The sequence below is a fragment of the Haliotis rufescens genome, unplaced genomic scaffold (assembly GCF_023055435.1).
Source record: "Haliotis rufescens isolate VD_foot unplaced genomic scaffold, xgHalRufe1.0.p SCAF_61, whole genome shotgun sequence".
In the NCBI taxonomy this organism is placed as follows: domain Eukaryota; kingdom Metazoa; phylum Mollusca; class Gastropoda; order Lepetellida; family Haliotidae; genus Haliotis; species Haliotis rufescens.
Genome location: NW_025964346.1, coordinates 1,542,280 through 1,568,448, shown reverse-complemented (window position 1 = coordinate 1,568,448; position 26,169 = coordinate 1,542,280). Strand labels below are relative to the sequence as shown.

At 43.1% G+C, this 26,169-nt stretch overlaps 1 protein-coding gene across 6 annotated transcripts; it reads right to left on the bottom strand.

Annotated features, from left to right (window-relative positions):
* Positions 1-4,089: 4,089 nt before the first annotated feature.
* Positions 4,090-25,491, bottom strand: LOC124114427 (monocarboxylate transporter 12-B-like). Of its 6 annotated transcripts, none has more exons than XM_048386866.1 (8): positions 25,135-25,491; positions 12,415-12,818; positions 11,426-11,569; positions 10,008-10,382; positions 8,797-9,054; positions 7,948-8,322; positions 7,123-7,248; positions 4,090-4,354 (listed from the first exon to the last, which is right to left on the bottom strand). In XM_048386866.1, the coding sequence occupies exons 2-8, from the start codon at positions 12,680-12,682 to the stop codon at positions 4,176-4,178; spliced, it is 1,725 nt and encodes a 574-aa protein (XP_048242823.1). In that variant the 5' UTR covers positions 12,683-12,818; positions 25,135-25,491; the 3' UTR covers positions 4,090-4,175. The 6 variants fall into 6 exon arrangements, with proteins under 6 accessions (XP_048242823.1, XP_048242824.1, XP_046330939.2 ...); XM_048386867.1 differs by lacking the exon at positions 25,135-25,491 and adding an exon at positions 17,457-17,683; XM_046474983.2 differs by lacking the exon at positions 25,135-25,491 and adding an exon at positions 16,626-17,439.
* Positions 25,492-26,169: the final 678 nt, after the last annotated feature.

Below are 26,169 nucleotides of genomic sequence, written 5' to 3'. Positions count from 1 at the left end.
TAGCATGTTAAGTTTTTGCTGCTTTACATGGACACAATAAGTCTGCATAGAATGGACATTTGGGGCAATTGTATTCTGATTCTACTTATACTGAACACACAAAATGGCCAATATCTGAAATTTCTGTTATTATTATACTGTCGCAACTTTATTCGGGGTTTGGCGTTTAAGACCCAAAATTAATTTACAAAACCTGTCATGGTTTATATCAACACCTGGGGGAGGTCGGAGACCCCGTACGTCAGATCCATATAATACAATTGGCATGATTGTAATATCATAAATATAAAGCTGTATAATTATGGGAAGCTTTTGAAACATAACAGATTTACTTTTCAATATTTGGATAACTTTCCAAGGTTGGTACGCCAATGTATCTTGGGTTAAGTACCATGAACAAGATGAGGAAAGGTGAACATCAATAAATTTTTAGCTAGATAGTTTTCAAGATAATTTGCAAAATGTTTCAGAGCAAAATAATAGTCCACCGTTTCGAAAAACAGTGATCTTACTGTTATAAATATTTAACCTTCAAGTTCCATTTATTTCAGTAAATAGCAAAATTACTTTAACGCTTTTGTCATCTTTCCAAGTGGATCGTGATGTCAAATGTTCATCAGCATCAGTACATGTCACAACTTTTTGGAGCCAGAAAGCAACTGGCAAATGTGAAGATTCTACTTGATCACAGACTGTGACAGACTGTCTTCTGTAGCCATATCGTAGTCGACTGCACTCTCACCATCGTTCGCTATTGTTCAATGATGGTTTATTTTATTGTTAAACAGTGATTTTAGCTTGCAGTGTGAATTCCGGCCCGGTATACTGCTGTCGGTGATAGCATGATATGGAAACTTCTTTAATGCTCTGGTGCCGATGGACTGGTGAGGGCACTATGTGGAATTTTTCACCATCTGGTCAGACTATATTAGGAGACAAGAGCGTGTTTACTTATGTCTCACGCAGTTACATCACAGCTTTCGTGTGAGGATCGCTCATTATCCCTAACTCCCTGCCCATTCCGTCTCGGAAGCTTGACCACTGTCGTAGCTGGATGAATATATATAATTATCACTGACTTTTGCTATGTGTGTATTTAATACTGACGACTGCAATTATATTGTTTATTGCCATTGAATATTGTACTACCACTCTGTTGTTTACTGCCACTGTAATTGCTGTGCAGTAAATTGTATTGATTTGTAAAGTTTATGAATTTGGTAATATATTTGTTGATTGAAAACCACATGTTGGTTGTTTGTTGTTTTCACACACAGTTCTTTTACATACAGATTTCTAAGTTAACATATTGTTTCAATTTGGGAATTGATACCTAACACTATTGTTACCTTTCCACATCCTACCTCGTAACCAAGCCTACCACAACCAGTTGTACAAATCAAGTTATTTACAACCTCGCTACTTTAGAACACAATCTTGTGAGACTCGTGAAATGAACTGGCAATCTCTGATATGGTGAAGGCAATCATCTAAAGGTAAATATGAAATGGCATTATTATCAATAAATATACATTGTGTTACTGGTTGACCTCCAAATTGAATCAATAGGTTAACCCAGAAATCTGTACATAGAAGATAGCATTGTGAAAACAACAGAAAACAAAAATGGCATATAATAAACAATTGTATTATAACACTAACTAGGTTTACAAATTAGCACGAAACACTGCACAGCAATTACATTGACCATACACGTACAATGGCAGTATAAAATACAATAGCAAAACTTCAGTAATAATACTCACCTAGCAGCAAGAGTGGTCAAGCTTTCAAACGAAAAGTGATCTTCACACAACTGCTGGTCTTGGTGTAATGTGACATGAGTAATGAGAGGAGAGACACGCCCTTGCCCACTGCTATAGTCTAAATACCTTCCAGAAAAGTCCATATAGTGCTGGACTGGTCCAGCTGTACTAAAACATTCCAGGTTACACTTGACTCTTAAACTTCTAAATATAGTTACGGCCACATCACTGCTTACATTAAATAAGACTACATTCCTGACAACTAATTTTTGTCAAAACACAATGAATTGAACTTCTACTGAATCTGACATATAACAACCGTCAATAAAAGAGAATAACAAGTCTAGATTATCCACCGAAACAGATTCCATTGGCGCAAAGTGCAAAATAACCAGTAAGACTCTATGAATGGACCACTGAAAATCAGTGATGACGCCAGAAAAGGTTAAACATGTCCTGCCCTACCGGTAGTACCCGAGTTGTGCTGCAGTTGGTATGTAGATGATGCAAACTTGTCCCAATTCCTCCTGAGTATCAAGCAGGTTTTGGTGTGGTGTTGCTGCATTGTTTAGAACCAGGAAGACTTAATATATCATTCTGCCCTGCCCAAGCTTCCACAATTCCTACGACTTTATACGAATGGACAAGTCAGTGAATGGGGGAACTTCAAATTTTAGAGTTGACAACAGCTTTGTCTTTAGTGTTACTAGAGCCTTGACCTACTTGATATTGTCCCTGTGCACCCGTGACTCTGGGTTTAAAGGTCCTCACACATGTACCGGGTTGACCTCGTTAGTCTCATCAGGTTTTAGAGTTTCTTGTCTATCTACAGTTTGTCATGTATCAAAAGAAAACTCGCCATCTTCCCTCGCTTCTTCCAAGAAGGCATTACGGGTTTGTCGAGGGCGTCTCACTACATCTGTATGATCCTTACATTACGACTCCACAGTCTCCTCACTTGGCCCATTCTTGTGACGTTGGGCTTAGGAGTCCTGAATTTAGTTAAACAAACCATAGTCCATGAATACATAATGCCTGGCCTTAGTCTACTTGAATGCGTGGGGAGCCGACTCACTCTTGCAAATGAAATTTCTTCTTGTTTTGCGATTTCAACAACAATCACACTTAATAATTTCCTTTCTCTTTTGTTACCTCTACGAACGTTTCCCCGACATTATATACTGAACAACAAAAGTTCCTGTGATATTGAAAAAGATTTAATGCAAAGTTAAGGGTTTTTTTTACCAAACCTGAAACAATTTCGGTTTTGCAACAGATAAAATACTCATGTAAGTGTTCAAATGGTTTGATTTGCCATACTGACTTCAGAAGATGTGTGATTTCATAAAAAAAAACATGCCAAAATGTCAATTTACAAATCAAAAGCGTGTGTGTCCACCTCTGGTTGCGATGCAAGCAACACGTCTTCGTCTTACGGAATGGACCAGGCGTCGCTAAAAGTCCCGTGGGATATCTGTCCATATCAGCTGGAGCATGTATCGAGGCTCCTGGAGTGTCTGTGGAACACGTGGTTGACGTCGCAGGCGCCGATCCATCTCATCCCACATGTGCTCGATTGGTGAGAGTCAGGGAAGCGAGCCGGCCAGGGGATGACGTTGTTTTGTTGAAGAGAATCCTGAACAAGTCGACCAATATGAGGCCGGACGTTGTCATGTTGAAAGGTAATGCCTGGGCCATAACGACGCAAAAACGGTAGAACAACAGGGCCGATGATCTCGTTGCGGTAGCGCTGTCCATTGAGATTTCCCTCTACCAGTATCAAACGGGTTCCCTGTCTTGCTGTAATCCCACCCCATACCATAACGTTGCCGTCCGTGAACCGATCTTCTTCCATAACACAATGATGACCTGGGCTGTGGTTTGGGCACAGTAGAGTAGAATGGCTCAATTCACTCTTGAGTGAATTCTGAGGGATTGATTTTGCCCCGACACACCGGCAAACCAAGGATCATGTTCCGAATAATACTGAGGTTCGAAGCAGCGGATTCTGGCGATATATGGGGAGGCAACTCTGCATTTCACAAGAGATATTGCTTTGGAGGCCATTGTGACGTCCTCGTTTACCATGACGTCACAATCTAATGACATCACTAATCTCTCTGACAATGCTTGTTATCTGTTCTTATCACAATCAAGAAACCAAATTTAATAATCTCACCCTTATCTTTCGATAGCACACAAATCCATTCTGTGCAATCCGCGGAAATGTTTTCCATTTTTTAATCACGTTCATCGTGAAATTCTCTATTTCTACTAAAAAAGATCGCGGCACGATGACACGACATCAGCAAGTCACAGAACATGAACATCAAATCCAGTTTAATCTCCTCTTACAACAAGCATTGGGGTGCTGGAGACCGAATCTGCATAACTTACTAACGTAAGTATCTAAGACTGTGACAGTGGACGCACCTCGGCTGAAGGGGCGTTGTCACGTCTGTGCTTGTTCCTGGTCGCTAGATGGCGCGCGATGAGCACCAGGAGAGTCACGAAACACCCGAGTAGGTACAGTCCTCCCGATACATAAAAAGACCAGACGTAATTACCAGTGATATCAAATAGCCACCCTGAAAAGTAAAAACATAAAATAATTAACAAATGTTATATTTGGGATAACACTTTAATAGTAAAGTAAAGATTCTCGTACTTTGGGGGGGTTGAGTCCCGTCTGATATTCGAACCTACACTGTCAGAGTGAGGCACCTAATCGCCAACATACATACCCGATCTAACCCACTCAGTAACCGAAGCTTACACAAAAAAATGAAAGTCCAACGACTGGTAGTCTAGATCACATACTTTGTGTCCCTGTCTGACAAAATGCAAAATGTTTAAAATAATTAGATTAAAAGTGACACACAAAAACATTTCCATAATCATAAAATATATCCACTAAACGGTCATTGTACGATTCCGACTAGACCATGAGCATGTGTTTATGAATCACTATAAAATAGTGATGATGCCAGGTGTTCGCGAAAAGGATTTGTTATCACTGATTATTATGGATAATTCTTCCTGGTGTAAATAACTTCATGTTTGAATTATGATGTCCATTAACGTTGACTTTTTTTATATTGTTCCAAAACAATAAATTGAAAAAAATCAGCATTTGTAAAGCATGGAGAACCTTATGGAGCAGACATCGAGTGACAGAAGCCATGAGTGAGTGAGTTGGGTTCAACGCCGCTTTCAACAATATTCCAGTTATATCACGGCGTGTCAGATTACTATAGGAGGAAAGTCCAAGTGATGCGGGTCTCAGATGTTTACCACTTCGGTGAAACCCACGAGCACGGATATGGTGCTGACAAACCTAGAAACAGAATCACGAACCAACGATCATAGGTTTCTGGCGAGTCCAAGGGACTCAACTCTGCGCAGCGAATTGCGACACCTTCGACGACTTGGCCAACTGTGACCCCAGTAAACGTAGCATTCTGTATAAACGACATGTGTTGACAGGGCGTAGTTAACTTCATCAATTACCTCGTGTACATGTTATTTTCGATAACCATCAGATAGGATTTAAAGTATAACTTACATTTTCTACAACTATTATGGTCCGAGTAACAGTAACGTCACGGCCAATGTTGATTGAAATTTCTTACACGGCTTGAAAACTCTCTATGCCAACGGATACGATAAACAATAAATAACACAGACAAAACCCTTTCCATATTCATAAATGTACAATTTCGACAACCATTAGCATGAGTTCATGAATCACTTTTAAATTGTGACAATACCAGGTGGTTGAGCGTATCCTGTCCTAGCGGTGGCACCCGTCACAAACACATGCAAAGGTAAATCAATTGTACATCCGATAAAAACGGGGACATCTGATCAAAATAAGACACCATTTATTTCACAGATGCGGCAAATTGGGAACGTCCTCCACATTCAAACATCTTCTAATAAAGCAACAGTCCCGGGAGTGTGGTACGCGGGCGGCAATGTGTGTGTCCTGAGAGTGTGGTACACGGGCGGCAATGTGTGTGTGTCCCGGGAGTGTGGTGCACGGGCGGCAATGTGTGTGAGTCCCGGGAGTGTGGTACACGGGCGGCAATGTGTGTGAGTCCCGGGAGTGTGGTACCCGGGCGGCAATGTGTGTGTGTCCCGGGAGTGTGGTACACGGGCGGCAATGTGTGTGTGTCCCGGGAGTGTGGTACACGGGCGGCAATGTGTGTGAGTCCCGGGAGTGTGGTACCCGGGCGGCAATGTGTGTGTGTCCCGGGAGTGTGGTACCCGGGCGGCAATGTGTGTGTGTCCCGGGAGTGTGGTACACGGGCGGCAATGTGTGTGAGTCCCGGGAGTGTGGTACACGGGCGGCAATGTGTGTGAGTCCCGGGAGTGTGGTACACGGGCGGCAATGTGTGTGTGTCCCGGGAGTGTGGTACGCGGGCGGCAATGTGTGTGTGTCCCGGGAGTGTGGTACACGGGCGGCAATGTGTGTGTGTCCCGGGAGTGTGGTACGCGGGCGGCAATGTGTGTGTGTCCCGGGAGTGTGGTACACGGGCGGCAATGTGTGTGTGTCCCGGGAGTGTGGTACACGGGCGGCAATGTGTGTGTCCTGAGAGTGTGGTACACGGGCGGCAATGTGTGTGTCCTTAGAGTGTGGTACACGGGCGGCAATGTGTGTGTGTCCTGGGAGTGTGGTACACGGGCGGCAATGTGTGTGACCTGAGAGTGTGGTACACGGGCGGCAATGTGTGTGTCCCGGGAGTGTGGTACACGGGCGGCAATGTGTGTGTCCTTAGAGTGTGGTACGCGGGCGGCAATGTGTGTGTCCCGGGAGTGTGGTACACGGGCGGCAATGTGTGTGTCCTTAGAGTGTGGTACGCGGGCGGCAATGTGTGTGTCCCGGGAGTGTGGTACACGGGCGGCAATGTGTGTGTCCTTCGAGTGTGGTACGCGGGCGGCAATGTGTGTGTCCCGGGAGTGTGGTACCCGGGCGGCAATGTGTGTGTGTCCTGAGAGTGTGGTACACGGGCGGCAATGTGTGTGTCCCGAGAGTGTGGTACGCGGGCGGCAATGTGTGTGTCCTGAGAGTGTGGTACGCGGGCGGCAATGTGTGTGTCCTGAGAGTGTTGTACGCGGGCGGCAATGTGTGTGTCCTGAGAGTGTGGTACGCGGGCGGCAATGTGTTCGTGTCCCGGGAGTGTGGTACGCGGGCGGCAATGTGTGTGTGTCCCGGGAGTGTGGTACGCGGGCGGCAATGTATGTGTGTCCCGGGAGTGTGGTACCCGGGCGGCAATGTTAGAGTCCCGGGAGTGTGGTACGCGGGCGGCAATGTGTTCGTGTCCCGGGAGTGTGGTACACGGGCGGCAAGTACCTGCTAGAAGGGACGAGACAAACATCCCCACTCCAGCGTGCAAGGTATGGATGCCGAAGGCCACGCCTGTGAGCTCGACACCGACGATCTCAGTGACGATGACCGCCTGCCCCATGTGCCATGTTCCTGGAGAAATCAAAGTTTGTCGTCAACATTCATTGTTGTATAGACATATTACGTATGTTGTGAGTGAGTATGGTTTCATGCCGCAGTTAACAATATCCAATCAAAAGTGCGGCGGAGTACACCAGATGTGGGCTTTTTACCATTTTTTGGAATCGAACCCGGAACTTCTTCACCCCACTTTGCTATCGAAAGGAAACTGGAATTTCTGTGCGTCACTTTATCCGATGGTGTCAATCATAGCTCAGTCAGTCACCTGACAATCTGGACCAGATTCGCAGGCCATCGTCGTACAGCTTAAATATTGATGATTGCCTTGATACAACAAACCCTCCCCCCTTCCGAAACACACACACACACACACACACACACACACACACACACACACACACACACACACACACACACACACACACACACACACACACACACACACACACACACACACACACACACACACACACACACACCAGACATACACCAGACATACACCACACACACACACCATCAACAACCACACACCACACCACACCACACCACACCACACCACACCACACCACAAACACACCACACACATACCACACAGCACGTTGACAGTGTTGGTCCTGTCACAATTATTTAGAAGTCTTCGTTACATTACTGGAATACTGTGGACCGCATAATATAACATCAAACACAAAATGACTCACACACTTTACTCACCCATAAATACTCCATATACGGCAGCAAACACAAAGAATGCTTCTATAGAGTCCAGTGCCGGCACCAGCATCACACTCACTGCCATCACAGCGATGCTGCCGGCGTGTAGCCCCGTCCTATTGACACCTGGAAAGTCGCTGACCCAGCCAAACAGAACCAGGGAGAAGATGGTGGATACTCCCATCGCGGGGATCAACATGGCGCTCTGGCTTTTGTCAATGTCTTTCAGATCCACGAGGTCGATCAGATTGATCAGCGGCACGGTGTAGCCGGCGTGGACCAGGAAGGACCCAAGGGCAAACAGGAAGAACAACTTCTTGTGCAAGAGATGTTTAAAGGACTGAAGCATATCTTTTTTGCGTCTCTGGGTATTGTCTGCCAACATAAATCGAAACATTGACAGTAAATACTAAATGTCAACGCCGGAGCAGTATTAGTCTCGTCATCTGACGAAACAGATTCCATGGGGCGTAAACGGCAAACCAGTGATGTAAATAAGATAAATGGATCACTAAAAATCAGTGTGATAACAGCGGAAAGGGTAAGCATGCCGGTAGCAAGGGACCAAAGCAAACAGCAAGAGCAACGTCTCGTGCATGAGTTGATCAGAAAATTGTAGAACAATGTTGTCTTTCAGTATTGTCTGCAAACATAATTCGTGTGAATGGCTGTAGGACATTGGTGTTGTGTCTCTGGGTAGTGTCTGCAACTTTAGAAAGTAAGGGTTGTTCTGACATGTGTGATACATATATGCAAACTAGATTATTCCGTGATATAACTGGAATACTGTTAAAAGCGGTGTTCAAACCCAACCCACTCACACATTCATTTGTGAAGGACGTAACTTACTTTGGACCGCCTTGCTGAGGTATGGCGGTGGTTTGAACAGAAGCCCAAACACAGCTGCGTTCAGAGTGATTCCCGCCGTGACAAGGAAGGCTCCCCGCCAGCTGTACGTCTCTATCAGAAGGTAGGTCAGGGGAGGTAACACCAGCATACCCACTCCTTCCCCCAGGGAAGATATACTCATGGCGAGGCCCCGCTTCTTGTCGAAGTACTGCAGCACGATGACAGTGGACGCAGTGTACATCAGGGACACTCCAGCTCCTGCAACATAAGAACACGGTGCAGTGACGGAAATTCTTCTTTTGGGGCTACATATGGAGTGGGAGAGTGTGGTTTTACATGAAGTAAGCAGCATGCAAACTATACACTATCACTATTTATTACTATCTAGTAGCTACTGTTCTCTCCTACAATACCGCCTGGTAGAGTCTGGTGATGAGCTTGTACTGGCCTTCACAACTTCAGAGCCTGATTAGCCATCCATTTTCTTAGACATTCCGACATATTCCCGGGGGACAATTACACATTAACTCATTCATGATATAGACGCTATTTGTCTAGAAAGGCTTTCATATCTCAACGTCTGTAAAATGGGGGTATTTTGTTAAAACAAACTGATGAAATCCTGCACTGACAAACGATCACAAGAACTGGACAAGGACAAGGTCTAGACTGCTTTTTCGACACCAGTTAAAAAAGTAATATAATGGAAGGTAAATGTAAATGAAATTCCAACCCTGTTCTCACAAATGATTTGGCACTGGTGACCGAATCGCATTAGGTACCGCGATTCTTTGTGGAGAATTAATTATGTGTCTCAGAAACTTTTGATCACAGGTACGAATCCATGATTATCGCCGAGAATGTGTCTAGGTTTGTCAGCGTCATACCTGTCCTCGTGAGTTTCACTTTAGCCGAAAACATCTATAATTGCATCATTTCGGGCTTGACACCCACATCATGCTGACTTGCAGTGATACACAAAGGGGGACTTAAAAGATTGGCAGATTTGATGGAATCTCTTAATGGGACTAAGAAGTGATACAAACATTAAAGAGAATTTATGGATGTCAACTTCTTTATTATGAGGAACAACACGTTTCATAGCATATACTTACTCCTTCATCAGTGCTGTGTTCCGCATAATATAGAAGTTGACATCCATACATTTTCTGCCTCATGGAGTTGGCTGCTAATTCATGGTTCAACATAACCTCTCAAAGGTCCAAACACGTCTCCATCAATGATGGATCTGCTGGATCCCACGGGGGTAGAAGACTTCCTCCTGGTGGTTGAAAATGCTCTCCCCAAACAAATGACGTTATCATCATTTGCAATAGGTTTGCCAGACAGTTCTCTCTTCACGTTTGGGAATGGGTGGAACTCAAATGGGTTCAAAGCCATACAATACAGCCCTATATACATCATATTTGTCCGGAGCATCAAGCCTTCAGTGAGTTTTAGTGAGGCGTTTGGCCTGACATTATAACGCAGCTGTACATGTCCCGGTATGATACTGGCCATTAATTGCCTAGTCTTTCCTATGCCTGGCCTGGGAGGTAGTCCACCAGTAGGATTCCTTTGGAATTCTAGAAAAAAACGAATGCAATGGATTTGCCTTATTCTTCAAATGCGACATAAGATGTTTAACTACTTTGACTGTTGTTGACATGAATACATCTCCTATTAGTTTCAGCGTTTAATCGAGACTGGTCATTCTCAGGCGTTGTTTTGTAGTTGGGTTAATCCAGGACTCCACCATAGTTACAAATTGTTCAACAAAATCAAACAAAATCAAAACAACGTCAATGAACCTGATGTTGAACCTTGTGTCGGAATCCTTGAAACCCAGCGTGGTGGAACCATTGTCAGGCCCACTCCTTTCCTCAGAATGTGCTCAATTCTCTCATGAGATATCCCTCGTGTATTGACCACGTGGCGTGTGGTGAGTCGTCGATCGTCCATACTCTTATCATGTATGTTGTCAACATGTTCCTTAGTGGTGGCTGTTGGTCTTCCTGGTCTTGGATCATCTTCCAGGCTCTCTTTTCCTCTCCTGAACTCCGCTACCCACCTCTTAACAATGACAACGGCAGGAGCATCATTCCATCATAGATGGACGTTGGAACTTACCCTTTCTGTTGGAGATACTTGAAGACAGCGCGGTACCCAAATTTGTCCGTTTCCATCAAGTGAGAATACCTAGTCACTTTGATGCCTACATAATATAATTGTGTATTGGTTCAAATTCAGCCTGAAAGCATGGGAGGTATTGTACTAAATTTTATTAGATGGCAGGGTTTTAAATCATTTTGGCATTTAGGGCTTTATTGTTCACATGCAAGTTGGCAAGCCTGATAAAATGATCCTGATAAGGTCAACTTGCATCTGAAAAGAATAAAGCCTCCAGATGACAAAAAAAGATTTAGAACCCTGCCATATAAGAACCCATACCATTGAACAATGTGGTGAAATCTGTTAAGGGTGGACGATACATACTTCGTAGTTTGGCTTACACATTTGTAGCCACAACTTTTGACAGAAACATTGTTAAACGACTTTAAGCCAATCTCACTCACACAGACACCCCTACTGCACCACACAGGAAGGCAAAAGGTCCCTGGTGACTCACCAGTCAGGACGCCATACAGGACACACAGCAGGACGAGGTTTTGGGCGAACAGGCTGAAGATGAAGCCGGCGCTTGTGAGGATAGACGCCGCTACTGTCATTGCTCGGCAGCCGAAACGTTCCAGTACGCCACCACCAACAAGACCTGATACAAAGTGTATATTTCTGTGGTATATATCATAAACAGCTTGCACCATAAAACAGTGATGTTAATATCAGAGAACCCATGTAAAACAATTAATAGCAAAAGAACTCAGGCAGTCTGATGAATTATAATAACCATAATTCAAGCATGTAAATAAAACACATTTAAAAATATTGACCGTGAACCTAAGAGATGCCTTTTATTGGTTCATCCTTGTCAGTTTGTAGAAGATAGCTATGACTAAACCGACTATGGTTAACAGGGCATCGTCATGACTTTGCTTGACAACCGAAAAAGGTGCGAGCGATTGGATATTTACTTTAAACAAAGGCGACATGTTTTGATTACGGGTCACAACAGACCGACCTTGCACGAACTTTGACCGACCAATGAAATGACTGACAAGAAGTCGACACAAGCCAATCAGAAGGCAGCTTTCTCGTGCTTTACTGCATTAATTTCAAAATGGCGACTACGCTTCGAAACATATTTTCACAAGTTCTCGATAAAAAAAATTGAAACCTGAACAAAAGAACATTTTGGAATAGCTAAAAGATGGTCTTGATTGTATGGATTCAGTCGTTAAGCCCGCAACTATCGTTCGGTGTACCCCGTGTTAAAGTTTTCGAAGTTGCATGATTAGAAATCACATTCCGACTGTCACTTTCATGATCTGTAAGCGACACTCTGATTGGTCGGATGAAAGGTCGTTCTCGCGTGACCCCTAATGTTATGTCCTCAGATCTTTGTCTAGCGGTAGCGAGAACTAAGATCTGATTTTAATGAGACTATTTAAAAACAAGCATGGAATCCCTAGTGACTCTAAAAGTAGGCATTGTAGCCACCTGTTATACAATATGTTGCGCTGTGAAGTGAGCTCATCCATGCTGTTTCCACTCTTGTGGTGTCGAAATGGTCAATTATTTCAACATATACAATGCCAAAGCCACTGACAAGTCCCAAAACAAGAGCAACTACGAAGAACCGCCCTGCCACACACACCCATCCCCATCCCCCGTCCGGGGCTCTCAGCGCGCCACTGTCATCACGTTCAGGCTCCACAACCATCAGGTCAGGTTGCAATTCTATGGGTTCCGTGCTGGTGGACGTCATAAGATCGTGGTTAGGAATCAACAGCAATCATTCATTGTTATCTTCTTTGTGTGCTGTGCCGCTGAACTTAACTGAGACAGCAGACAGTCTTTATTTCAGTCTTGCCAGGATGGTTGTGCCTGTCCAGGATGCAGGACTGAAATCACAATTATTCCAATTAACCAAATGCACAATTACGATTATTTTACAAGCATTGGTGGTAGTTTGAAAACAAACCCAAAGACTAAATCAGTGTTGTAATCTGAATAAATGAATATTGTTTTACGCCGCTCCATCGCATTCAGTGACACGTGTTGAGAGCGTGAGTCGGTTTCGAGGAGGACTTGAACAGTATGTCAGTCAAACTTGTTGGTGGAGGATAGCACGAAGTGATGCAGGTCTTGGACGTTTAACCCTTAGATATAATGAAAATTATTTGGGTCTACCCTCGGTAAGATATAATGATGCCACTTTAAAACCATAATTGTTGTTCTTAATTATTTTCAAGTTCATACTCTTTATTTCGAGTTTTTCTTCTCGTAATTTCCGTTATTTTCTCACTATTTCAAGCTCATTTCCCCAACTGGAATTTTCGATTTTTTTTCTCGGCATTTCAAATTATTTTATCGTTATTTCAAGTATGTTTCCGAAAATTTAAGTTTATTTCTTGACATAGCAATAAAATATTTGAAATAACGGGAAGTTTCGATTTAAAAAATAGATTTACTACGAAAGTGACACCAGTAGGCTCTCGGAAAGATAAGACATTATGGACTTGTAAATATGACAAAAACACATATGTAAAAATAAGTATACGCTGTTCTAAAAAACTGGAAATTGATGCGGTGCTTGGTTCGAGCACAGTAGGTTAAAGACAAGGCAATACCTCAGCTTTACTGCACGAGGTCACGTACTGTACGAGGTCACGCACGGTGCCGTGACTGGAATATTGCTGACTCAAACTGGCTTTCATTACAGTACCGGACACGTTATAGTTCCACTTACGGGGCTACAGTACCAGTCGTACTGTCTTACTTAAAAGGGAATATTTGTCAGGGTTCGAAACAACGAAACACTGCAGCTGGGTGGCCTTTTTAGCAATATTCCAGCAGTATCAGTGCGGGGACGCCGGAGACGGGCTACACATGTCGACCCCAGGACGATTGAAAGCTTTAGCCACTCGGCTACACTACCGCCCTGAAACAGATGTAAATTGAATTAGTAAGTAGTAAGTACGTTTTGTGTCTTTGCTGTCAACCCAATATATCCATTATAACACCCCTGCATAAGAAAGGCAACACAGGCAATCTACGAACCTTACATTATTACTTAACACCACGAGGTATATATTCGCGTGTATTCTAAATAAGAGACAGGATACTTTCCTTGATATTAAAGATATTATTGGAGAAGAGCAAGGTGGCTTCCAGAACACATCTTTCCAGTACAGACCTTCTTCGTGGTCTTGTGGTAGAGCGTCCGCCTGTGAGAGCGATAGGTCCGGGGTTCGATTCCGGCCGCGTCAGACTAAACGACGTTAAGAGATGGTACTTGTAGTTACCCTGTCTGGCGTCAGAATACTGTGTCTGAGTAGGGTGTTCATGTTAATCCGCGGCATGGTATCTCAGTTGGCTAGCACTATAAATAGGCATCATTCCGGACTAGTACAAGCAGCCACAGCCACACTCACACACTCACACTCACACTCACACGCACACACACATACATACACACACTCACACACTCACATACACACACTCACACACACACTCACACGCACACACACACATACATACACACACTCACACACACACATACACACACTCACACACACACTCACACGCACACACACACATACATACACACACTCACACACACACATACACACACTCACACAAATGCAAGCACGTCGCTATATAAGTGCAATAATCTTGGACGCGACGTTAAACCCAATTTCACCTCACCTCACCTATGTGAAAAGGAGAAGTTGCGTGCAGTGGGAAGGTTTGAAACCGACATTGCACAACACGTTGCTTGGCGGTTTGGAGTTCATCGTAGCACCATGCAGTCACTCTAGTTTCTTTGCCAACACCAGGGACCGACCTCACTCTGAACGTCGACGTCCACGGGTAACGTCACGTCGGCAAGATCATCATGTCCCGGTACACCGGCGAAATCGGTTTAAGACTGCAGCTATAACAGCCCGCAGCCTCACTGGCTGACGTCCGATTACTGCAAGGACCATGGGAATCAATTTCGAGAGCATAACATCCGATCACGACGTCCTACTGTACGTCCAATTTTGCTGCCACGTGATTGAACTAAACGGCGAAACCGCCTCAGTGGTTCATATTGGGAAAGGGAGGTCACTCTAGTTTGAAACCGGAGCTAACTCCATTGTTTTCGTATTTGCCAGAAATGGCGTCAGTCACGCTGTACGTTGTTGTTGGTACAGCTGTTAAATGCCGGTCAGGTAACACGTCATCAATAGCGAGTGTGACCACCCTGGGCATCCATGCACGCCAACACACGCCTCCTCATCCCTGTATCGTGTTGTAATCTGGCCACAAATGCCACCCCATACCATGACGCCGTCTGCTGATGGCATGCCCTAGTGCTGTTGCCGCCGTTGACGTCGCCGTCACACATCTGTTTCGGAGGTGAATCTGCCGGACGTAGCGGTCTTCGGCCGGTGTTGTCACTCTCGGTCTTCCCGATCTTGGCCGGTCTTGAGTCTGTCCTGTCTGTTGGTAGCGGATTATCAACTTGCTGATGGTGGTCTGGGAGCAGTTGAAGGTCCTGGCTATCTGACGTTGAGTAGCCCCCTTATTGGCCATACCGATCGCTCTGTCTCGTTGCGCTTGTGTAAGTCTGGGCATATTCTTGGTGGTTATTTGCTTACTGAATGCCTGCTCTGTCCAACGTCGGTATTTATGCAACAATCACGCACGTGCATTTGGACCAATGTCTCAAAATCACGTTTTGCGCGTTTTCAACAATGCATGATTTGGAAAGCTGCGTTCGAAAATCTGCGTTGTGCTTGTGGTCATGTTGCATTTGGGCGAATGTTTTCTGCGGGGGTTCAAACCTGCACCAGCTTTTTCGCTTTTTATACAACTATTTTTAAAGTGAAAACTTTCTTTTGCCCGGTAGTTTAGCCCATAGTTGAAAGTTAGTCAGGCTTAGAACCTGTTGACCAACCCTCGTATGTCCATCATTGAAACCATAAACCATAAACCATAAGATTCAACTACATCCTGCGTCTTCAATCGCCTGTCGGTTCTGAGATTATTGCTATGTATACTGAACAACAAAAGTTCCTCTGACATCGAAATTAAATGCAAAGTTATGTTTTTTACCAAATCTGAAACAATTTCGGTTTGCAACAGATAAGAGACTCTTGTAAGTGTTCAAATGGTTTGATTTGTCATACTGACTTCAGAAAAGGCGTGATTTCATAAAAAGATATGAACATGCCAAAATGTCAATTTACAATTCAATAGCCTGTGTGTATTCCAGTTATATCACGGCGTGTCAGCTTAATGTAACGTAAATTGCCTAATATGTGCGTCACAGTAAAATTTGAGCAAGTTGATTACTTCTTTTGCCAAGTTCTATGAAACGGGAGTAAAAGTCCACCTCGAGAACATACTTGTTCTTTTTATACTCAAAGAGGTCGGAGGCAAATCCGTCTAGCGTCTATCTTCGAAAAGTTCTTAGTTAGTGAGTGAGTATGGTTTTACGCCGCTTTCAGCAATATTCCAGCAATATCACGGCGGGGACACCAGAAATGGAGTTGCGATCTACAGAAGGCCAACTCCAGGACGATTGTTCACTTTGTGTTATGTATTGTAAAATACTTGAGTGTGCTGAAGGACGATGATTGGCAAGCCACTTGAAATATTGAAACAGTTCGTATTGAGTTCAAAATATAGTTTGTTTTTTACACAGAAATTTCCAGTACCTTTTTGGTATGACGTCCGTTAGGTCCTGTTTTGACACAATCCCACTTCTGACACCATGTTACGTTAGTTATTCCTTCAACATCAGGACGGACGCAGGAGTGAGCTTCAGACACGTTTATTCGTGATGGCTACATCATGACAACTGTAGTTGTCTCCCTTTGTGCATACCACGACAGCAATAGCCCGACATGACATGCCAAGTTGGTGCATACCAATCATTGGCCATCTTTGATTTTCTGGGATCGTAGGCTTAAGCATTTCACTTACAATGGTCCCAAAGACATACTTTCAAATCGGTAGAACTTTCATTCACAATTAATACCAGTAAAGACGCACGAACGTTTTATCACAAACATCAATCATGAACTTCTCTATAGAAACCCCATTCGACACACAGTGTCAACACACAGTGTACCATTTAGTAATCTCTGCTTTGAAAATGAACTCGCAATAAATCAATACGACATGTATAATGTCAGAGCCTTGTATGGTAGATTACATAGGATTCAGCCTCATTGTTCACAGGGATGTAACCTATTGATTTCTAAATATAACCGAACGTGTTATGTCATTTGGGATAGTTATAGACTTAAGCTTCAAGGCGCAATTGGAGAGACTAGTTTGATAATCTCTCCTTGAACCACGTACTTATTGCATGTTGTTAAAAACGACTCCGACAACTTTGTGATAAACTTCTCGGATTGCATCACGTGGTTAGAAACTGAAGTCATGTGATTTATAAACACTGCAATTCTATATTTGTAGAGATATATGACGACAGGATATATGCCCAGTAGGGCTTGTCTGGTGAGAAAGGATAACCAACTTACATGTCTATTCGCCCATCGCTTGCAATTGTGTGTCACCAGGTCGTTCCTGTGTGTGTGCACACATATTCTATGTATGTGTTAATAATACTCCCGCAATTGTATTTAAACTGTTCTGCTCATCGATTAATGTAACCGGGACATTACATGGTTGACTAACTCAGGTATTCTTGAGAGGATGCATTCAAGTCAACCTTCACGTTTAATACAGCGCGTGTCGACAATACATGTACCCTGTATGTGTGTATGTGTGTGTGGGGGGGGGTGTCTTTCGAGTTTGTCTTTGATGTTAATGGAAATTGAAACATATGTTGTTCTATTTAGCCGTCAGCCGAATAAAGAATAATAATCGATTTTTTAAAGATACGATACCCATAACAAAATTGTGTTATATGAATAATTTATATACTTATTCCGGTTTCAATATAACCAAATATATGTATTCTTTGAGTGCTGACAATGCGCCGGTACAGTTCATGTTTGATAAATATATCAGGCTTTAGATTTTCCCACACGAAAATCAAACATATGATAAATGCAACTGAGATGTAGCGTTTCTTTTGCACCTCAGTTTATATATTTCTTCTCGTGATACTACATCGCGTACAATTAAATTCACTGCACACCCAGTTCTTTGATATAGTTGACAGCTTTAATCTCTATTGTTTATGTGCCAGCTGCTGCCTATGCAGTGTGCATAGTTAAATTGTTCAGTGTTTGCCAAGTGTGTATGTAGGCTCACAGCAACCTATCGTGTATACTAGTATCCGACATGACGTGACAGTGAGAGAAATAGCTTATGTATACAATGTCACAATTGTTATATTTTGGATAACACTGTCTTAGTAAAGTACCGATTCTTGTTCTTTTATGGGTTGAGTCCCATCCGGGATTCGAACTCACACTGCCAGAGTGAGGCACCTAATCGCCAACACGCACTCGGCTACCGAGACTTCCACAAGATGAACGTCCCACAACTGGTAGTCTCGATCAGGTACTTTGTGTACCCCTCTGACAAGTACGAAAATCTGTACTTTACTTAGAAAGTGTTATCCAAAATATAACATTTGTTACATTTGACCACTTTCCCAAATGCATGTGTGTCTTCATAGCTTATGTATATGTCACGTTACATAAGCGTTGTATATACAAACATTGGACATATAAATTAAGAGTAAGGCCAACCAACAAGGCTTTGAATATGAGATACTTTTAGACGATAAAACATTATATAAACTTGAACATCAAGAAGGATACTGTTCTTATCCTGTAAAAATAGTGCGTTAACACAATGTTCTTAGTTTATAAAAATGTTTCGTTCAGACATTTTATTAAGTGTGCTTGCTAATAAGACCTGTACTTTTTATATTAAAATAAATACGAATCAGTCCGATTTGTAGGAGAGGATTTAATTACAAACAATATCTAAAAAGTGCGTGTCTTAAATCTTCATAAAAAGGACATGATATTAAGAAATGTAATTCATAATAATTCTATTATTTAACTCTGTGGACAAATTCTATCTAAACGATGGGTTGGTGTTTTGTTAAAACGCCCAATTGATAAGGATTCCCATCTAAACAAAGCTAGATTCGACGGTTGTCCCTATATTTTACATTTAAACCATAAGATTCAACTACATCCTGCGTCTTCAATCGCCTGTAGGTTCTGAGATTATTGCTATGTATACTGAACAACAAAAGTTCCTGTGACATTGAATAAGATTTAATACAAAGTTATGATTTTTACCAAAGCTGAAACAATTTCGGTTTGCAACAGATAAAAGAATCCTGTAAGTGTTCAAATGATTTAATTTGCCATACTGACTTAAGAAAATGCGTGATTTCATAGAATAAACCATGAACATGCCAACATGTCAATTTACAAATCAATAGCGTGTGTGTCCACATCTGGTTGCGATGCAAGCAACACATCTTCGTCTCATGGACTGGACCAGGCGTCGCACAAAGTCCTGTGGGATATCTGTCAATATCTACTGGAGCATGTTTCGAAGTTCCTGGAGTGTCTGTGGAACACGTGGTTGACATCGAAGGCGCCGATCCATCTCATCCATCATGAGCCAGAGGATGAAGGGGTTGAAGAGGAACAAGTCGAGCAATATGAGGCCGGGCGTTGCCATGTTGAAAGGTATTGCCTGGGCCATGACGACGCAAAAACGGTAGAACAACAGGGCCGATGATCTCGTCACGGTAGCGCTGTCCATTGAGATTTCGCTCTACCACAATCAAACCGGTCCTCTGTCTTGCTGTAATCCCACCCCATACCATAACTCTGCCGCCCCCGAACCGATCTTCTTCCATGACAGAATGATTGACGTAACGTTCACCTCGACATCGGTACAGTCGAATCCGTCCATCGCAGTGGCTGAGGTGAAAACGAGACTCGTCAGTGAATAGAACTTGTCCCCACTGCATGGCCGTCCAGCGTAGACGTTGTCTGGACCACTGTAGACGTGTTTGGCGGTGATTTCCTGTCAATATGGGACGTCTGGCGGGTCTTCTGGCGACAAAATTCCCTGCCAATCTGAGGCGACGACGTACAGTTTGTGAAGATATTCGTCGAAGGCCAGGGATGCTTCTTGCAGTCACTGTTGCTGGCTTGAATCGATTTTGTAGGTGAGTTGTTTGAATCCAGTTGTCTTGTTGATTATTGGTTATTGGTCTCTGACTGCATTGATCTGTTGCCAACGTTGCCATCAACACCAAAAGGTGTTTCTGTGGACGTTTCATTGTCTTGCAACATCACGTTGACTCGATCCTGATTCAAGCATACCAATGGCTCGCAGAGGCTCATTTTCGGACAGGCGTGGCATTTCATAATAGGGAATAATTGCGTAATTTTGTTGTTTTTCTGAGTGGTTATTGTCAGCACGATGCTAAACAATGCATATGGAATTCCGTTAACGCAAGTTTTTATATCCATTCTTGGGTAGTGAAACTCGGGGCTTGCATAAAAGTCAATTTTTGCATGGAATGCATGCTTTTCTATAGCCGTTGCGTTTTTGTGACTTGATTCCAAACATGTACTACAATATTAAAAAACAAACTTTACTTGTTTGAAAAATACACAAAAAATATTGGTGTCACAGGAACTTTTGTTGTTGAGTATATATTACAGTAAGGAGATGGGCATAATAGAAAGTTCTACCTGTTTTGTGCACCTGAGCGAAGTTAGCCAACATGTGAATAGATTTCTCAACTGACAAGCAGAGAAGTCTATGTTGATCTCACTCATTGATGCGACAATATGCACAGAGTATACCTGATGTGAGAGACTGTCAAACACAACTGGATTAGGAGAGACGTGCACATTATAATACTGACATGATATAAAAGCACACCGAAAGTGCATAGTTATTTCCAAAACATTATTCATGTAAGTCGTTTCTATTGTAGCACGGTGAAATGTTAAATATGGGCTAGTCCATCTCTTACATCGTCATCCAAATGATATGATGGCATCAATACTATTATAAAATGTTCGGAGCTGAGCAGAATAATTATCATAGCGACCGGTTTCTATTCGCGAAGTTGATAACCATTACTCGTTATAGAATCTTAACAATCTGATTGGCCTGTCGACGTGCTGTACAATTCCATACAACTCGGATGACCGGCCCGTATTGATATCATGACGTCATAATGTTTCTTGCGGGGTCACTTGTTTGTCACATAACAAATAAACACTGTTCGCACCACAAGTTACCATACTCAAACCGGAGCAGGGGGTTGTTCCCAGATAAAGTTTACCTAGTAAGTATTAAACGTCAACGCCTGAGGGAGTGAGTGAGTAGTGTTTTGCGCCGCTTTTAACAATATTCAGCAACATCACGGCGGGGGACACCAGCAGTGGGCTTCACATATTGCGATGAACCGAACCCAGGTCTTCGGCGTGACGAGCGAATGCTTGAACCACTAGACTACTCCACCGCCCCATCAACGCCTGAGAACAGCCAGCAACAGGCTGCCGAGAGAGACGACAACTGGGTGGAAAAGCCCCAAAAAGTGGTGAAATTATGCGAATGTGTAACTGACAATCTGTGATACCACCAGGTGTTTTCGCGAAAACTGTTCTGCAATGCCGTTAGCACTCACCACTTAAACAAACTGCATAAAAAGGTAAATCTTCTTTTCTTGCCAAACGTTTATCGTAAGAGTCAGCTAAAATGGATCGCTGAACAGGTGAACGGTTTGGTTGCCGAAACCGACGACATTGGAAGTTCCTCATAATATCAAAGAGTGAGTGGGTGAGTGGGTGAGTGGGTGAGTGGGTGAGGGTGTGTATAAAACAATATGGGCCTAGTGTTTCTTGTGACAGACAATTTTGTGTTTTTCAATGAAGCATAATTATTCCATCAAACGGTTGGTCCCGAGAGGATAAAACAGAACAACGAATTATTTTATGCAGGTAATTTATACTTTCAGTTAAAGCACAGTCAGATCGCAGGGTTCGATGCATTTAGTAAATGATCTGTTAACAGCTGCTGCACATCTCACCAGACTAAGTGACCTGGCTAGTTGAGGACTGGTTTTCATTTTGAGATTATACCGAAAGATAATAGTCAATTGAAATAACGCTGCGCACGCCCAAATTTGAAAAAAATGTTATCAAGTTTAATAGTACCACATATACACGCCAGACTTTGCATGAGTATATTTGTATGTCCTATCCCCACATTCCACTCCAATGTTATCAATGACGAAGTGTTTTCTTAGAAAACTTCAGATGACATTTACTTCCGTCTTTGACAAATTGTCCTGAACCTTTGACGATTGAGATGTAATTATACCCACAGTCACCAAGTTTAGTGACAAATTCCCCATGGATCAAGACATGAAGTCTGTCGTGTGGGACAGAGATGTGCAAAGTTGTAATATCAAATGCAGAGCCATTATATGTAAGTATCAAAGAACTTGATGTCAAATACTGCTACTTGTAAGGATGGTGTGTTAACTTGGGAAGACATCTGTTTCAGTACGGGGGCACGAATGGCCCAGTCGTCTAAGGCGCCGCGATTCGCTGTGAAGATTTGCGTCCCTTGGGCACGCCAGAAACCTATGATCGAATCCCGTTTCGCCGCGATTATGTTTCTAGGTTTGTCAGCACCATACCCGTGCTCACGGGTTTCACCGAAGTGGTAAACGTCTTGGACCTGCATCACTTCGGGCTTTCCTTCCACATTAAGCTGACACGCCGCAATATAAAAGGAATACTGTTAAAAGCGGCGTTAAACCCAACTCACTCACTCACTCACTGTTTCAGTACTGTCAAATCTTAAGCCCGAAGACACGTCCATTCCTCTTTTGTATTGGATTCAAAACCCAAAGAGATCCATGTACCAAAGATTAACCATTATTCTTAATACAATGAAAGAAGGTCGTTCGTTATATTCACAGATTGTAGTTGAGACATGTGGAATTATACAACGTGGATTCTCAAAACCTCAAAGGATTTGCTAGACGTTCTGCAGTCTCACAAAAGAATCAAAATGTGTCAAAATGCTATTTGAGGCCTTTTGAGTAGGAGCAACCGCAAGGTGGTCATGTCGGGCACCCAGGCATTGGGTGACAGCTGACTGGGGAAGAATCAGTTCATTATGGTAGCAGTATGGTATGAGTATTAACAGCCACAAGAAGTGCAATTTTCCCCAGGAGCTGCCAAGTCCACGTTCTGCAACACGTTCCAATAATGGAACAACTGTCATTTCAAAGCGCCATGTATCCACACCCAAACCGCCCCTAGAAGATTCAGTCTTCAGCAATTTTGCCGTAAGAGGCGACTATGCTTGTAGTAAGAGGCGACTAACGGGTTCGGGTGGTCAGGTTTTGCTGACTTGTTTGATCCCAGTTGCATCTGGCCGTCGTCATAAAGCACGAATATTGCTGTGTGCAGCGTTAAACAACAAACAAACAAACAAACTACACCCAACCAGTTTCAACGAAGGAATGTGTGTTCTGTGTGGGGTTTCCTTTGTTAAAATCGAAAAGTACTAATCGAGGTAGTTCCAAATGAAGCTGCATTGTTTCATTAAGCTGGCATTGTTTCATGAAGCTGGCATTGACTGGTGCAAGCCCCCAACCCGCCTTCATATAGACTGGACGTACAGAGTTCTATAGAGGTGTCCTCAGATCTTCATGTTGAGAGGCATCGGATGGAAGTAAAAGATCCCAGTTCAATGAGTTTCACTATCAAACACATACAGGTGAGAACACTGAGGGTGTACAATACAACGCTATAGATTGACATGACACATTGGTGCGTCTTCCCCGTTTACTCACTATTAAAAATATATTCATGTATCACAAATATATATATTATATATAAATAATATATGTAACATATCCCGTTCATATGCTGGCTATACGGCAGATTGCACTGGAGCTTGGACACTATGGGCGTTGCAACTGATATCTGTTGTTTTATGCCGCGCCCAACAACATTCCAATTATGACAGCGGCCTGTTGTCCAGAGCAGTCATTGGTCGGGGTAAGAGGAGCCTCGCAATCGGATACAGTAAGTCGCCTCCTGCCACCTGCATGTGTTTCCACAGTTGTAGCCCAGGATGTTCATAGGGGGAGAAAACATGTATTCACAGTCATAATAACCATAGTTCGCTCATTCGCTTTACTAACGGCCGAGCATGTCATCACAGGGTGAGAAACGTTTCAGCTGATGGTGCAGGACCGATGTTTTGATATTGAGGTGGGGTGAGGGGAGAGGTGGGGTTAGGGAGAGGTGGGGTTAGGGGAGGGCTGGGATCTTGTAATGAGAACAGTAACCCCCTACATTCATTTCTGAAGTTTAGAAAAGGGATATTGTCATTGGAGTGAACATAATACTTCATATTTCACTGCAGTGAACATAACACTTCGACTGAACTATTGTCATACAATCTCTGTACATTGTCTCCCTTTATTGTAATGTCTGGCCCGTACAAAAACTGTCGACTTCCTTTTTATGTAATTTCCACATAGATAAAGCAAAATAATATGAATTTTCCGGAAGTCAACTACACAAGAAGTAAATAATAAATAGGATATTTCATGTTTCTCGTGAAATATCATGTTTCTCCCCTCTATTTATCAGTCAGAGCTGCCCAGGAAGCTTGCATGAGTTATCATTACATGACTGTATTGGACATCACTGTCAACGACTGTGTGTGTGCAAACCATTAGTCCTTTTGCGTCAGACTTGGCTTTCTATTTACAATCTAACTGGATGGACAAACCCTCAATAATCGGCATTCGTGTCATGTGCACATTACCGCCTTCGTTTGTGTATTCTTCACAATGGAGTTACATACACCCTGAATATGTGGATCCAACCATGCACAACGTTCTGAATAACATGTTCCGCTTAGTTGAAAATATTTCTCTATCGTCTTATAAAGAGGTATAATATACGGCTACCTTGAGTGCATATTCTACGCACCTTCACCGGTATGCAGCACAATAAACATAGCTGATTCTGTTGGCAAGGAGATGGAATTTGAGTCAATAATAAATTAGGTATAAAGGGACAAGGCATTTGAAGTCTCAATACACACATACCACACAACAAAGTTATAGGGCTGTAATAATCACAGTATTGTTAACTTCTACCAAATAATCATAAATCTCTGCCTCTACTAATAAGCCTTCCGTTCCTTCCTTTAACATACCCAGACCGCGTCCTCCCACCAACGCAGTACGTCCACAATCCTCTTCAAGGTTGAAGGTAGCCTAGAACTAAACTCCCATCCAAGCGCCTGCAGTCAGCCTCCCGTCAACACACGATGTAGGATCACTTCCCTGTTCAGGTTCACCAAACAAACAGATGCGCGATGTGTCACTGGGCTGTACGCGTCATTCAAACATGTAATTATAAAGACTCCGAGGCCACAGATTCAGTATCCTGGAATCTGAGATCTACAATAGAAACACGACCCATAATATCTTACACAGGTGTCGCTTTTGGCAGGAGAACCATTTAAAGGGATTTATGTGCATTGACTGCAAGTATTTTCAAGACTCCAAGCTGTTGCATTTGTGGAGGGAATATGAGCTTGAGGTAGCATGGCACATGATATGCATTGTAATGAAGGGTGACCACGTATCACCATAAAAACGTGTACGTCACGTGAATTTTAACTACTCTCGCTTTCCATGTAACATACTTTGCCAGTGATGCAGAAACATTCTGTTTAAAAATTGCATGGTATTGTTTGTATATTTGTTGTTTAACGCCGCACTCGGCAATATTCCAGCTATGTGACGGCGGTCTGTAAATAATCGCGTCTGGACCAGACAAATTTAGTGATGATATCATGAGCATCGATCCACGCAATTGGGATCGATGACATGCATCAACCAAGTCAGTGAGCCTGTTAGTCGAGTCGCCTTTAACGACAAGCATAGTCACCTTTTAGGGCAAGCATGTCACGCAATTGGGATACGATGATATGCATCAAACAAGTCAGCGAGCCTGACCACCCGATCCCATTAGTCGCATCTTACGACAAACATAGTCACCTTTTACGGCAATCATGGGTTGATGAAGACCTATTGACCTACCCGTGAAGACCCGGAATCTTCACGGGTCGATAGAGAGTCTAGACCAGACAATCTAGTGATAGAGAGTCTAGACAAGACAATCCAATGATGGAGACTCTTGACAAGACAAGCCAGTGATAGAGTCTGGACCAGATAACCAGTGA

What these genes read in the sequence shown, in the direction of transcription:
- LOC124114427 (XM_048386866.1), bottom strand. Translation starts at nt 12,682, where the DNA reads ATGACGTCCACCAGCACGGAACCCATAGAATTGCAACCTGACCTGATG. An exon ending in CCTCAGCAAGGCGGTCCAAA is followed by an intron (nt 8,323 to 8,796) that starts GTAAGTTACGTC and finishes TTATGTTGGCAG; the next exon opens with ACAATACCCAGAGACGCAAA. An exon ending in CGTATATGGAGTATTTATGG is followed by an intron (nt 7,249 to 7,947) that starts GTGAGTAAAGTG and finishes TGATTTCTCCAG; the next exon opens with GAACATGGCACATGGGGCAG.